This window comes from Lissotriton vulgaris, chromosome 3_1 (genome assembly GCF_964263255.1).
Source record: "Lissotriton vulgaris chromosome 3_1, aLisVul1.2, whole genome shotgun sequence".
NCBI classification, from domain to species: domain Eukaryota; kingdom Metazoa; phylum Chordata; class Amphibia; order Caudata; family Salamandridae; genus Lissotriton; species Lissotriton vulgaris.
This window is the reverse complement of record NC_141689.1, coordinates 517,636,007-517,651,373: the sequence shown is the minus strand read 5'-3', so window position 1 is coordinate 517,651,373 and position 15,367 is coordinate 517,636,007. Positions and strand designations below refer to the sequence as shown.

At 40.6% G+C, this 15,367-nt stretch overlaps 2 protein-coding genes across 4 annotated transcripts in view; both read left to right on the top strand.

Moving 5' to 3' along the window:
- The window catches only part of POLK (DNA polymerase kappa), an 869,741-nt gene that overhangs the window by 177,840 nt on the left and 676,534 nt on the right, over window positions 1-15,367 (top strand). The gene's annotated exons all lie outside the window — the stretch shown is intronic.
- LOC147726718 (uncharacterized) lies at window positions 950-2,185 on the top strand. Its single transcript, XM_086962736.1, has one exon. The coding sequence runs from the start codon at window positions 950-952 to the stop codon at window positions 2,183-2,185; it is 1,236 nt and encodes a 411-aa protein (XP_086818862.1).

The window sequence follows — 15,367 nt, the reverse complement described above, 5'->3', positions numbered from 1 at the left end:
TGAAACATGTGTGTCACCGATGAATAACCCCCTTTTTACTGTAGACAAGCCGGACGGCTCTTATCGTTTGGTTTTGGATTACCTGCATTTAAACTCGCATTGCCGTAACTGTGCAGTACAGAATACTCACGGCTCTGCCCTTGTAAATAGTCTTGTGCGTAAGCGGTTCAAAACCACGCTTGACATTTCCAATGGTTTTTATGCCCATTCATTGGACGGTCTAAGTTCCCAATGGACTTCTTTCACATGCGGCGGTGTCCAAAAAATGTTTTGGCGTCTCCCAATAGGTTATAAGAATAGTCCTGGAGTATTTTCCGCCCGCATTGTCTCTCTGTTGGAGAGGGTCGACCCAGATGCTTGTTCCTATGTGGATGATATCTATCTCACACACGACGAACTTTGGGAGCATCTGTGTCGAGTGAACAGTATTATTTGTAACTTTGCAGACATGGGTTACAAATTTAACTTTGCAAAGTCGCACATTGCAGAGTACACAGTGTTGTTTCTTGGCTATGAACTGAACAATGAAGGAAAAGGCTTGGCTCCTCACTTCCTGGAGAAATGCGCACAGTTGCGCGCTCCGACAACACTGAAAAAATTACAATCTTTACTGGGCTTTTTGAATTTCGGGAGAACATACATTCCGGAATATGCCCAGCGTATCAAACCTTTGTATGCTTTGATACAACCATCTTTTTCCAAATCATGCTGGCTGCCTGAGCATTCAGCTATTCTGCAGTCTTTGCAAGCTGATTTGCTCGCTTCTGAATATTTACAGACTCGTGATAACCAGACCAACCTGGCGATAAGAATTGTCCCTGGGACGGTGGGTTTCACGTACCTAACTTTTAATGAAGGAGATACATTACCTATGGCTTACAAGTCACACTTGTACACTTCGGCTGAAATGCGCTTTTCCACTGTGGAGAAAGTTTTGACGGCTGTGCAGATGACAATTCTCAAGGAACGTGCCCTGTCACAGGGAAAACGCATGTTGGTTGTTACCCCGTGTCCTGCCTTGGAGGCAGTTACGAAAGCCAGTGTACCAAATTCCAAAGCTTTGCACCCTAGGTGGATTCAATGGGCTGCATCCTTGACATCCCAGGATGTCATGTTTATTTTTGACGCCACTTTACGGTCGCAGGAGTATTTACAGTATGAATTTGTTCATCCTGCTCCTTTAGCAATGCGGCCGTTGGAGGATTTCCATTGCATCATTTACACTGATGGTTCGGCGCAGGTTGCGCATGGCTCTAAACATGCCTATGTTTCCGCATGCGCCATTGTGGTCGGTGCCATGGTGAACGATGAGTTCAAGTCCGGTGTCGTGCACACGCAGACGCTTGGGGACTGCACCGCACAATTAGCAGAGCTTCGTGCTCTGATGCTTGCATTGGAGTACGCAGATCCTAGTGTGACGACTTTGATCGTAAGTGACTCTTACTACTGTGTCCAGTCTTACAATGAAAACTTGTTCTTTTGGATTCAGAATGAATTTCGTGATTCCAAAGGTAGCACAATAAAACATAAAATGATCTGGGTCCGAGTGGCGGAACTTAAAGAAAAGTTGCCACTCGTGTTTGTGATTCATACTCTTGGCCATCAGCGCGTGGGAGTCCACGCTGTCGGTAATTCGCTTGCTAATGAAGCAGCGAAGTCAGCAGTATCAAAATACTTAGTTGCAGCAGTCACGCGGTCCAAAAGTAAGATAGATGATGACATCTTGGCAGCTGTTGCTGCCACTGATAAGGGAGGTAAATATCCTGCGGGGTTCCCTTCAAAGTACACATACCACTTAAGTCCCGATAAGGTTCCTTATGTGAAAATTCCTGATGTTGGCGAACGTTTAATTCCCAACTCGGATCGCAGGGCTACTTTGATTACAGCGGCTCATGAAGGTGTGGCGTCTGCGCATGCGGGCATCTCAGCCACTCTAACACAGCTACAACAGAGGTTCTGGTGGCGGGGACTATACAAACAGACGCGTAATTATGTCCTGCAATGTGACATTTGCCAGCAGATTAAGCCTTCAACTACTGCTCGTCCGCCTCAGATACAGTTGAACATTTCTAATAAACCACTGGGGTGCGTTTATTTAGATCACTGCGGTCCTTTTTCTTCTGATACTGCGTATAAATACATCTTAGTAGCAGTTGATTCATGCACACGCTTTGTGTGGGTATAGCCCCATCGGAGCGCTGATTCACGAACTGTCATTAAGGATTTGCGAGTCTTTATAGGGATTTTTGACTGTGGTACCTTCCATTCGGATCAGGGTCCGGCTTTCGCCTCTAAGGCGTATAAGGATGCTATGGTTTCGTTGGGGGTCCAAGTCAAGTTTTCGTCTCCGTACAGACCTGAGGGTAACAGTGTAGTGGAACGAATGAACCGTGACTTAAAGCAATCTTTGACAGCTCGAGTTATAGGCACTGGCAGAAACTGGTTGGCCCACCTCAATGGCGTGCAGCGTGCGCTTAATAATCTCCCTAGAAGGTCTTTGGGTGGGCAGACCCCATACGAAATGCTCTTTGGTATCAAGATGTATGACCCTGACCTCGACGGTCTAGACTGCAAGGCCCAGGCCGCGGCCTTTGACGTAGATGAACATTGCAATGTTTTACAGGATCTACAAAAGACCAGAGACAGTCTAGCTAAGGAACATTTGCCCTCCACATCGGATGATGCGTTGCAGATCCCGGTAGTTGGCTGGCTACCCCAAGTTGGAGAACTGGTTCGAGAGAAGATCGATAACAAGAAAGAGTTTGGTCTCTCATATCGTGCACCGGTTCGAGTTCTTGAAGTGAAGGGCACGAGAACAGTCATATTGCCACCACTTCCAGGTCGTAAGGAAAACAGATTTATCTCAATTGACAATGTCAAGACACACAGGGTGGCCGATTCTTCATAGCATGACACCGGCTGTATCCTGTCCTTCCATGGTGAGGCACTCTGTGCTGGCTATTACTTCTGGTGCAGAACCGGAGGTGTCCCTCGAGATGCCTGCTATTTCCAGTCCTTTATTAAATACTATTCCTGTTACTAACATTGAAGAGCTGAACTACACCTATCCAACTGATTTATCAATGCCAGATTTGCAGACTTGTTTGGCCGACCAGTCCAGATTCTCTTTTGACTCTGTTTCGGAACATTCAAAGAAACCCTCAACTATTGCAAAATATGCCACTTTATTTAAAAAACATTTTTTAATTCCCCCTTGGACATACATTTGGTTGATTCTATTTTCATTTTATCTTTTTATGTCAATTGGTTTTGTGTTTTATTTTTTCCGCCTGATCGATGGCCACTATGTCAAAGAAAGAACAGGAATTCGGTACCTTAATGGAACATTGGCCCCTCTTTCCTCTTCACATTCAGCACACAGACTGAAACGAGACTTGAATACAGTCAACATTACTGCTTGGCCTGTCCTTGAAGGGATTGTGTGGGATGCGGTTAGATTTCAGATACATGGCCCCACTGAAGTGATTAATGTTCCGAATGTGCTTAGAGTAAACATGGGGGATGTGATTAAACAAAATATACGTTCTGATGATTGGGATATTCAGGCCGTAGAAGCATTATTCTCTGATTTGAAATATTATGCTACTTTTGATGCTGAGGATTTATACTTAGATTCTATTAATTATGGTGATTTGTTTTGCTTCAAACATTATGGTAATCATTTTCTGCATAAGACAAATTCCAGGAGGGTTGCTGTAAATTACACGCAGTGGGAACATTGCCCAGCTCCATTGGGAGGCAGCTCAAATACATTTCTGAAAAAATACACTTATTTTACAGACTTTAATCAATCAAATTCTGAGTCATTTTATTTTAAAATGACACAAAAGTCCATGTCCAAAGTTAGACTTACCGATACAAAATTGCTGTATTCGAAGTCCTTTCTAGACAAGTTAAATGTAGATGGCTACGAGTTATGGAAAGGAACAATTGACCTTAAATCGGTTTGGGGTACCAAGGATTGGCAGGTACAAGGCACTGAGGCTTTGCACCGTGCATGTCTCATCCCGAATCACATGTTGTTTCTAAATTCTACTATTTCCCAAACAACATGCTTTGGATTGGCCACTTCTAAAAAATTAAATACACCAATTATCCCCGAATTGGAAGAATATTCAGGATGGGGTAATTATACTGAATTGTCCATTCGTGAGTTACAAACTCTATTGCACAATTCGTCCTTTAATGTATCCAGTTTGGATCCGAAGGGTTGGCTGATGTGGCATAGAAGTGCTGATTCTTGCCAATGTCGTTTTCTGGGTTTGGCTGAAGGGTTCACACAAGTCAGACCTGATCCCCGTTTTGAAACTGATTATACTGTCACTACTTACTCTGTGGGGAAACTGTGTCAGAATTGGTTGCAACATTCCACGTTAGCTGCAGTTAAACTACATCTGTCTCAGTTAAATGATAATGTGGACTTAAATGATTTTATAATAGGCCCGGCTAATGGTAGGTCTAAACGGTGGATTTATGCGGTTTACAATGACATTTGGAAATTTTCACAAATTGAGGCTGCTAAGCGCCTAAGGGCGATTGACCAAGCAAATTTGGAAAAAGTGCTTGCAGTTGTCGATAACAGTATTAACATGCTTTCTTCCCGAATTTACACGTTGAATAATATTGTCTCTTCTGTAGTTGACATTGTGAATGATGAGGTATCTGTATTGTACCATGGTCAAAATCAATTGCGTTCTGTGATGCAGTTTGCGTGGACACTACAGACTCTTAAGGCGGGCCGCGTGCCCTGGAGTTACATGAACGTGTCCTCCCTATTTGCCCCATTTAATTTGACTGACAAGCAGCGCATGCTTTCCATGCGAGATGCATCATTTTCTATGTTACACATTGAAAAGTTAGAATCTTTGCCCTTTTCTGTAGCTGAGGCAGCTGCTGCAACATGGCTTATCCATGGAGTTATTACGTTACCATTTGCTTTGTACAAATTTACTAATTGTATGCGGTATATTGCAATAGGGCGATATGAACCACTAGGCAGTGCTTTTCTCCATGAGGCATGGTCTTTACCTTACACATACAGATGTCTAAAGGATGGAAAGGAAGTGAATCTGAATGGTGAAGAATGCACACAGTCGCCTGACCGTTCACTGATATGCAGACATATCCAGCTGCATGGTTCTTGTAATCAGGACCGGCCTAATTTAGCCTGTGTTTTAAAAGGCACGCCAGTTCCAGCAATAGTTCCCACATTTACATTATTGACAAACGGTAGTTATTTACTTTTGAATAACGAGGAGTGTTGTGGGTTAATGGTCGGTATCACTTATGTGGTTACTGTATCAGAACGTGTGGTGTATTGCAAGAACGTGTTATATCCACCCACGCATGGGAATTCAGATGTTTCCATCTGGCCGCGCATCCCAACCTTGAAAGCGGAGTTCAATGGTATGAGCAGAATAAGGGCTCTTTTGTCTCAAAAGGAAGTGGCCCTGAGCTCGGCCCGTGAAACTTATGTCCTTCACATAGCTAACACACGCACAGAGGTGCAGGCACTTTTAAATACTGACTTGCTGTTTCATTTCTGCGAATTAGTTCATCAAATCTTTAATGCCTCCTCCACGTCTGGCTTAGCTCATTTTTTTAAATTGGTTAGCAGTGGTCTCGTGACTACATTTGAAAAGATTTTTGGTGTCATCCCCGCTTTCTTCCATTCTATATTTTCAAGTCTGTTTGGCGGATTCCCTGTTTTGCTGACTTTAGCTGCAGGCGTTTTGATATTGTTCTGCTTCCTAAAACATGATGCCCATCCTGCGCAAGAAGCCGCTCCGTTCCTTCTGACACTGTTTTGTAACCGGATGCTTGATTACAATGGCACCCTGCCGCTTGCGACTTTAAGCACAGTATTTGGATTATCGTTTCGATTTTCCTATTTCACATGTGTCCAGCCTGTGTTTCATTTCCTGAGCTGCGATTTTGACTGGGCCATGATTTGTGTCTCTGCTTGCCGTTATCTCCTGAAGTCGATTTTAATCACCTGATGAGCCCCGTAGTTGCTCACGAGTTGGTTTGTTCTGGCGAAAGGATTATGGCTTTGGCAGCGATGCATGGACTAATGGGTCAGTGGGACATACCCGCAGCGGCGCATGAGTTTCTGGCACGTAGTGTTTTTGAGAACCCACTGAGTTGTCCTCTGATGTTGCTAGAGGGTCCGGTGCTGGAGGAGCACGTATGTTCTTTCCCATTGCTTAATTGGATGGCTGAACTGTTTTCGGATGATGACAGTGATTTCATGTTGGAAGCTGTTGCTACCTATTTTGCATATTCTATCCACCCATGAGTGGCTTTGGAGACGTTCATTATAATGGCACGTGACTTTTTAGTAATTCTGAATGGTGCCTTTTTCTTACGAACTTTCAATATGATCTAGGCCAATGATTTTATGTTTGGCCTCAAGTTCAAGACTTATATTACATTTTTGTTTGGCCACTATAGGCATTCATACATATTTTTATATACATTTTATATACATTTTTAGCTTGGCTCAATATTGTTGAACTCTGCTTTCATTTTATGCCTTTATTTTAGTACTGACTTATATTTTATTGACCGTCCTCGGATCATTGGGGGGTGTCATATAGATGCTGCTTTTCTATATATTGTGTTAAGTTAGCATGAGTTTATTAAATGTTTAAACGACATATTTTCCTTTGGCTTCAGTTTGCACAGGACACATAATTGTTATTGTAGCTTTCAACCTAGACGAAAGATGTGATTTATTTGAGAATAATATGTTATTGCTCTGATATCTGTCGTGCTTGGTACACTGTCTGAACAGTGGGTGCTGAACGCTCTAAGAATAACCTAACACAAGGTTGCTGGGAGCTCTGATCCTCGCACCACTAGACATAACACAAATACAGTTGCTGCCAACATTGGGCTCTAAGCGGGTTTAAGATAGAGTTACTGAGAATGCAAAAACACACTTGATTTTGCTTCGCATGCAGAGAGCTGGTAGCTGATGATGTGATCTTCTCCTACTGACATTTAGAGGTATGGGCCCGCCCTGCTAAAACCCAAATGAGACCTTCTTAGATATAATATAGTATGCTAAATAGGGTGCGCGAAATATAGGTGATAGAATATTACAATGCAAAAATCAATAGAAATTTGTATCACCGTTTGCTTACTATGGATTAGTGACTATGCTGATAATTCTGATCTTTATAATATGTATTCTGGTATTATATAAGATACTGCGTTTGAGAACCTTGCATTGAATAATAAATATTTCAAAATTGCACGTGTCTTCTTTTACTCCCCGTTCTGGTTTGGAATGATTATATAGCGAAAGAGTGTTCATGTGTTCCACGATACCTGAGGTAACCTAAGTTCATGTTCTGGTTTGTCTAAGTCATTGGTAGTTTGTTATGACCAATGAGACACTGTAGCTAGCTCGGTAAGGGGATTTTGGATACACAGGTGAGTTTTGGTTCACCCTAATTCACTGAGGTTCCTGATCTTTATGCACAGTTCTGTAAGAGAACGGAATCCCTGCTACAGGGCAACACTACACAAAATACAGAGGGCACCACACCCATTCTGCCTGAGGGGCTGCGGGGAGGAGGGAACCTTTTTCCATACCATATGGGACTGCCCAATTATAATGACCTATTGGAGACAGGTACTACGCACCATTTCACAGACAAAAGAAATTTCGCTAGTGCTGTAACCACGACGATGTCTACTAAACATATGGGAGCCCAATGATCTCATACGATATGGACTGATATGGGTCACGCTAGGGCTCTTGATTGCTAAAAGAGACATTGCTAAAAAATGAGGGGCGGCAGAAGCACCAACACTATCAGCCTGGTGCAAAAACATTGACCTAACAATGATTACGGAACATACTGTGTATACCATAAGGAAATGCCCTCGAAAATGGAATAAAATATGGGCTTCCTGGAATACCTTCTATGGGGACATCTGCGAACCACTGGAGGAAGCGGACGGGGATAGCTCAGATGAAGAGGATGAGGAGGTATAGACTGGGAACTACGGGAGGGGGACATAGACATAAGATGAAGTTACATACCATATAAAAATCAGATCACCTATAGATGGAATGTACTCGAATCATTAATGTAACATGAGTGATTTCTGTAAGTATTGCCGGGTTTATTGAAATTGCAATAAAAAGTTTAAAAATAAAAATGTTATAATCTAAATTGATCAAAGAAATGGGTCTATAATTCTTACACAATAAGGGATCTTTATTTTCCTCGGGAAGGAGACAAATTTGAGCGTCCTGGAAAGAGCCAACTGAAGATTTAGAGGATATAAAGAAAAGGAAAAGTTTATGTAGTTTAGGAAGAAGTAACTGAGAAAAGTGAGAGTAAAACTCAATGATAAACCCATCAGGGCCAGGTGCCTTACCATGTTTAATAGTACGGATTGCATTAATATCCTGTGATTGAATTTCTGTATCTAATGAGAAGTCTACATTAAGATGAGAAGGAGGATCAACGGAAGATAAATATTGACGAATACTGTCTTGAGACGTAGGAGAATCGGGTGTATACATTTCTTGATTAAAAACTGGTAAAATCAGCCAGAATGTCGTTTTTATAAAGCATACGATTAGTTAAAGTAAGAATCAAAATGATTTTGGAGCATTCTTTTTTTATTTTAAAATAATTAGATAAGAGTTTACCCTATTTATTTTGACCTCCATAATATTTTGCAGATACTTTGAGTAAAAATGAATTTGCATTATCTGTGGACAATTTATTAAAAGTGAATTTTAGTTTAATGAGATCTTCCAGAGAGGATTTAGAGTTTGTATGGTAATAGGAATGCTCTAGTTGTTTAATACGTATGGTGAAGGATTCCAAAGTATTTAAGGAAGATTTCCTAATGCGGGATACATATGAAATGATGAAATCTTTCCAAGCAGCTTTAAACGCATACCATATGATTTGTGGAGAAATATGAGAAAGTTCATTTTCAAGAAAAAAGGTATTAGCAAAAGACTCAAAATTATGATCTAACAAGAGTTGTTAAATCTCAAATGTCTAGTACCATGAGATAGAGGATGTAGGTCTATATGTAAGAATACTGGAGCACGATCCGAAATAAGTATAGGACCAATCTCTGATTGAGTGATGTGCTGTGTAAGGGAGTGAGAAAGGAATAAATAATCTAATCTGGATTGAGTACAGTGTACTGAGGAAAAGAAAGTATATTCTAAAAGGGTGGGGTTGCAAAGTCTCCATGTATCCACTAAAGATTGTTGTGCAATAGTAGAAGTAAATTGAGTGTGCATAGGAGAGGGAATAAATTTAGTTTTAGAATTACGGTCAAGTATAGGATCAATAACCACGTTACAATCACCACCCACCAATAGATAATAATCTTTATTAGTCATTCATTTGGATAAAATTGTGGGCCAGAAAACATTATCGGGAGAGGTAGGAGCATAAAGATTGAAAAGAGTAATGGGTATTTTGTTGGCTAAAAGGGAAACAGACACCCATCTACCTAGATCATCAGAGTCTTGTGCGAGAACTTGAGCGCTTGTGACATAAAATAGCTACACCATTACTTTATCCATTACCCGGGGAAGCAAAAACATGGCTTACCCATTGTCGTTTAAGTTTGGCAACTTTGTCTACAATATAAATTTCTTGAAGCAAAGCAATATCACATTTTGAATTGGAAAGATAGGTTAATACTCTCTGACGTTTTATACGAGAACCTAAACCTTTAACATTCCATGATACAATTCGCAAAGTCCTCTAAATTAGAGTAAACATGTGAAACAAATTAAGTTGAAAAATAGAAAAAGAATGGAGTAATAAGACAGAAAAGAGTAGAAACGTAATGCAAAGATTCAAATAAGTAACAGAATTCTGAAAAATATATGATACGATGAGATTATAAAGGAGAAAATTAGTCAACTGAGATGTAAAAGAGAAAGGGAGAATTAGGCTCCATGATATGAAAGATAAAGGAATTGTCGGGAGAAGAATGAGTGCAAGGAAAAGAGAAAGAAAGAGAAAGGGAGGAGAGCGGAAACAAACATTAAATATACTTAAAACAAAAACATTAAAAAATACATACCAAAGACGAGTGGGGTGAAACCACATAAAGAAGATAACACAACTGACCCAGACATCTCAGGGCAAGGTTGGGGGGAAGACACTCCATCCAAACAAAGTCGATAGTCACAAGGATCAAATAAACAGGATACCGCACCTAATATTATTAGAAGAAAATTTGAAACTCGAACAATTAACACCAATTTCAGAGGAAAAGCAGTATAGGTAGCATTGCAAAAGAAAGAAAATTATACATTATAGCATCAAATATGGAAACTCTGGAAACGTCCATGTCCTCCTCTCTACAGTTGTCAATGAAGCATTGCAGCAAAACTGGATCTTCAAAGTTTGTTGTTTTGTTTCTGTTAGTTACTTTGAACAAACATGGGTGAAATAGGCCAAATCTAGCATTAAGGCTGTATGCAGTACTTTCAACAAGTCAGTATGCTCTAAAAAGTACATAACAACACCTCTTGGCTTTGTAGAAGAAGTTGGAGAACATGGATTGTGTCCCAATCGGTGCGCCCTCTGGATGTTGAGAATTGGGGACTTAGGAACACTCAGGATGTTTGGGAGAAAAGATTTGAAAAATGTTAAAGGATCTGAACCTTCTTGCCCCTCTACCAGACAATATAGTCGCAGATTGTTACTTCTATTGTGGTTTTCAAGGTTTTCAATTTGTTTTTTAAGAGATTGCATTTCCGTTTGCATTGTGGGGATCCGGTCTACCACAACTTGGAGAGTCGACACGTTGTTCCACTTGTACAACTTTGTTTTCCATGTGTGACTGTTTATCTACCAAAGCATGTAGACGAATCTTAGTTTCTTCCATGTGAGGACGACAAATCTCTTCCAAAAGTAAGTCTAGAGAAGTGGCAGGAGGAGAAGTGACAGGAGATGGAGGATCTTTTTTAACATCTTTGCTAGAAGAGAGAGTGGAGGAAACCGATTATTTTAGCAAGGGCTTCGTCGTTGGAAGTGGATTAGAAGACAATGAAGTACCCACTAGGGGAGATACATTATTGCTAGAATTCTCTACCATGCTGGACTGAAGAATATTAAAAGGATTCTAGTCTTCAAGAGGAGATGACTAAGCTGATAATTGTGTGTAACGCCTCACTGGTCTTGTTCTCCGAAGCAGTGAAAGTCATTGAAAATCTGTCATGGATATTCCGTCAAGGAGATATATTGATAGAAAAAATGTCGAAATTATTTGAGAGGAGTGTTCAACAAAAATGGCAACGCTGCAGTGGACGAAAAGGTTCTGTCAGAAAAAATCAACATGTTGGACGCAAGACCCGTGAAGAGAAACGCGTTGTATAACATCTTTTGGAGTCAAAGCCATGCTTCGATGAAAGATAATTATAGTCAAACGTTACTTTGTCATACCACTGTGTAAGTAAAGAGCAATTACAAGTGGTATTCCTGATAGAAACAGTGGAGCATCCTATCAAGATATGCGCCTTAAGGTCAATAGTTTAATTAATATTCATGACTATTGCCAATTCAAAGTATTTCTTTGGCCTCCTCAAAATATTGCTTTCAGAGATTCAAAACTTCACGAGGATAAACTGACATATTTGATGATTGCAACCTTCAAGATTTTACAGGAGCATGTTGAGGTGCAATGACTGTGACTTCAATAAAACAATTCGATGAATACTCCCTTTGACAGCAATGAAGGAGTATGCAGTAGAAATAACAAAGTTACAGTGAGAGCAGAGACTCCGTCAGGAAATAAAAAATGGCAGACTGGAGTCCCGTGGAGAAAACGCGCCACACATTTTAGAGAAGAAGTAGTCATAAGGCTGCTCACCGATCGGTGAAATTCAGACCATTGCAGACAAGCAAGTTTCACAGACTGGAAGGTGTCAAGTTAGCGGCCAAACATGCAAAGAACAGGAACAGAGGTCGAAAACACTCTCGAGTTGCCACAGAGCATCAGCGGAGCACGGCTTTCTTCTTCTGGCGTCAAGCCACGCCCTAGGTACTAACCTATGTAAGTGGGCTTTTTTGCTTCAAAGGGCTATCTATAAAGTATTCACCACAGTATGAAAGATGCAGGTAGTATAATCTTTAACACCTTTAGATCTTGGTTATTTTGAACAAATAGTGTCTTTTTTTTTTTTTACAACTGTTGCTGAGGAGGTACACTGTTCCTAGTAGATTCTTTTGAATACTCTGTAGTGTACTTCTCCTGAGAGTTTCACTGTTTGCAAGCAGTGTGGTATAGAATGAACTATCTCCATACATTAAACTGTTTTTACAGTACTCAGTTACTCTACTGAGATCAACTTCATTTCTTAATGTAGAGCATTTGTTTTGGAATTGGCGTTAACTGTTTTGATTTCTTTGAACAGCTGTATACAGATTGAACACCTTATCCAATGAGGGTTTCCTATATGTCTGTGGTTTATTGGAATGTGAACTGTGCTATGTGTAAAGCCATAGCAATTAATACAGAAATATGCGTGATAATGATGCTTGGATGTTGTAATCTGTGATATCAGTTATGTCATTTCCGATGTCATCAGTGATGTCATAAATGTCATAGAACATGCCATGGGTGATCTCATATGTGAGGTCATAAGCAGTGCATGACTGGGGAGCAAGTTATAGATAGCGCTGGTAACTATAGCTGGGGAATTATTGTGGTTTTTTTTAGTTTAAAACTTTAATGTTCACACTTGCAAATTCACCTAACACTAACGTTGCTTTAACATTTGCCTTTTCAGTGGGTGTGTGTATAATTACTTTTATTGATGCTATTAAATTTTATTTAAATACAATATTAATTAAATTGACTAATAATATTTTTAAAAGATAATATCATTTATATTGAAATCAAATCAAACAGTATGCAAAAACAATGTATTTTAAAATAGAACCACCAAATTAATTCGAAAACAAACATATATTTATATATTCACCTATATTAATTAAAATAAATTTACATCATGAGTATTCTACTTTACATTATTGAAGGTAAACACTCCTGTCATAATAACCATAGTGTTCTGACTCCCAAAGTTATTATTTGCGAAGCAATTGACAGTCACCAGGGTACATACATTTCATCCGGATCCCTACTTTAATTTTCCTGGATGTACGGTTGGGAAACCAGCCTTTCTGCAGATGGTGTGGGCTTGCCTTATGTACTTGTGGTGTGGTGTAGATTTAGACATTGTTTTACAAACTACTCCATTTTAGGAATAAAACCACAATGCTTGGCGAATGGCAGCAATGGGAGTGATGCTTGTTCCATTCAAAGGGAATGCCTGGGGATGAAGGTTGCTAGAAGGTGTGATGTGTGTAATCAGTTTGCATTGTTCAGAGGCCATGCCGACATTCTTCTCTCAATCAGTAATCCTGTGGAACCCGCCTCGCAAACTCCGTTCTTGCATCCGACTCTGCTCCACATCCACATTATTTTTGTAAAGCGCACAATCACCCGCAAGGGTCTCTAGGCACTGGGGGTCGTCGGGAAGATTAAGCAAGCTATTGCCCAGAGTCACATGGTGCTGGGCTAATCTGCTGCCAGTGCCGGGAATCGAACCGTGATCCCCAGATTCCAAAGTCAGTCGCCCTAGCCGCAGCGCCACACCTCTTCCACTTGCAACTCCATTTTCAGTGCAATGGCTATGAAATGAAGCAGCTGCCTTGCACATGGCGAGAAATCCACAAACAGCTTTGCTTCTGTCCACAACCCCTGATTGTCTTCCAAAGGGTGGGACTCCCTTCAGGATTGCTGGGCAGATAGCCAGCCATCTGATCATTTATTTGCAAAGCACTGTTGTCTCACAAGCCTAGATTCAGGAAAGGAAGTAAAGGTCATGCGCAGAACATGGACATGTAATGTTTACTCTTCCTGGCTTCTGGACCGAGAATATGTTGTGTCGAGCATGAGAGCGTTGGCGGTCAGCCCATAAGCTTATCTATTTGTTTAGATTAAACCTTAATAAAACTGGCCTGTACAGCCGTTTATGTCTGTAGTGCATGAACTCTTGCCCTTTGAGCACTGTGCGACAGTGCCTGACAATCGCAGCGTCCCTATCAATTGCACAATTAGAAGAAATTCATTGTGTGTTTTGGAATATCTCATTGCTCCACCTCAACCCCCTTTAAGGACTTCATGCACTTCGCTGACTGTTAGTTGTTGGTACACTAAGCATTACTCATTATTTTCTCAGTGTCTGGTAGTGGTTTACTGAATGGCAAATTGTGGCATGTGTCGTAATGGCGACTAGTAGGCCAAGCTGTTGGTGAAAGACATAGTGTAAATGTAATTGGTTGGTAATGAATAAGCCAGTGCAATATTTATCAAGTGTTTTTCTCAGTCACCATTTAAATACACTATTTAGGTTCAAATAACTTAATATCCATGCTTTTTTGACATTATCAATGTCGGCATTGTTGCTGGATGTCTATGGAATAGCGAAAATCACTCTTAGGAATACAGTAGGTATGAAGAGTATGGGTTTTCTCACATAAAACATTAATAACCTGTTGCATTTCATCCTAAAACTAAGTTATAATAAAATGGCAGTTACTTTCAAATGGAATTGAACATTATTTGTGGTTTTAATATTATCATTGGCTCAACAGCAGATCTGCTTTCTGCTCTTGTTTCCCATGAGGCATTAGAGTAAAGAAGAATACTTCTGTGTACTCCTGAAAGGGAGATACAGTTGTAAACCGGTCCCTCAGATGAGGCGGTGAGTTATGTTTGGTGCTATTGTTTCCATTGGGAACAGACTATTGTATTGTAATTGCATTTATAGAACGCTTACTACCCCATACAAGGTGTAGAAGCGCTTTTTCGGCGAGTAGCACTCCACTCCGGAATCCATAAATGATTAGTGGTGAATTAGCAAAGTGAAATATGAAAGTAATTTGAGTGGTGGATATGTTAGTCCGTTATTTGGATTGAGAAGGATAGTGGAGGGATAAAAGAGGGAAAAAGGTCTGCATTTATATAGCACTTGCTACCCCTGGTGAGGTGTTGAAGCATTACCTCCCCAGTGCTGCCGTCGGCCAACGGCCGACAGAGCCCTGCCTACCCTTTAAAACGGCCGCACCGCAGCGGAAAAACCGTCGCGGTTAAGGCATTAAAAGGGACCAAACTCACCAGTAGAAAGAAATGCATTCGCAATTTTGTGTGTTCAAGTTAATAGAGAAAAAATAGCCAAGAGAGATGATTAACTGCTAGTGATACGACTTATAAATTCAATGTCTCAAAATCGATATAACGGTGTGTTAGCTGCTCCCCAACCATGTCATGTTGC

What these genes read in the sequence shown, in the direction of transcription:
- LOC147726718 (XM_086962736.1), top strand. Translation starts at nt 950, where the DNA reads ATGACAATTCTCAAGGAACGTGCCCTGTCACAGGGAAAACGCATGTTG.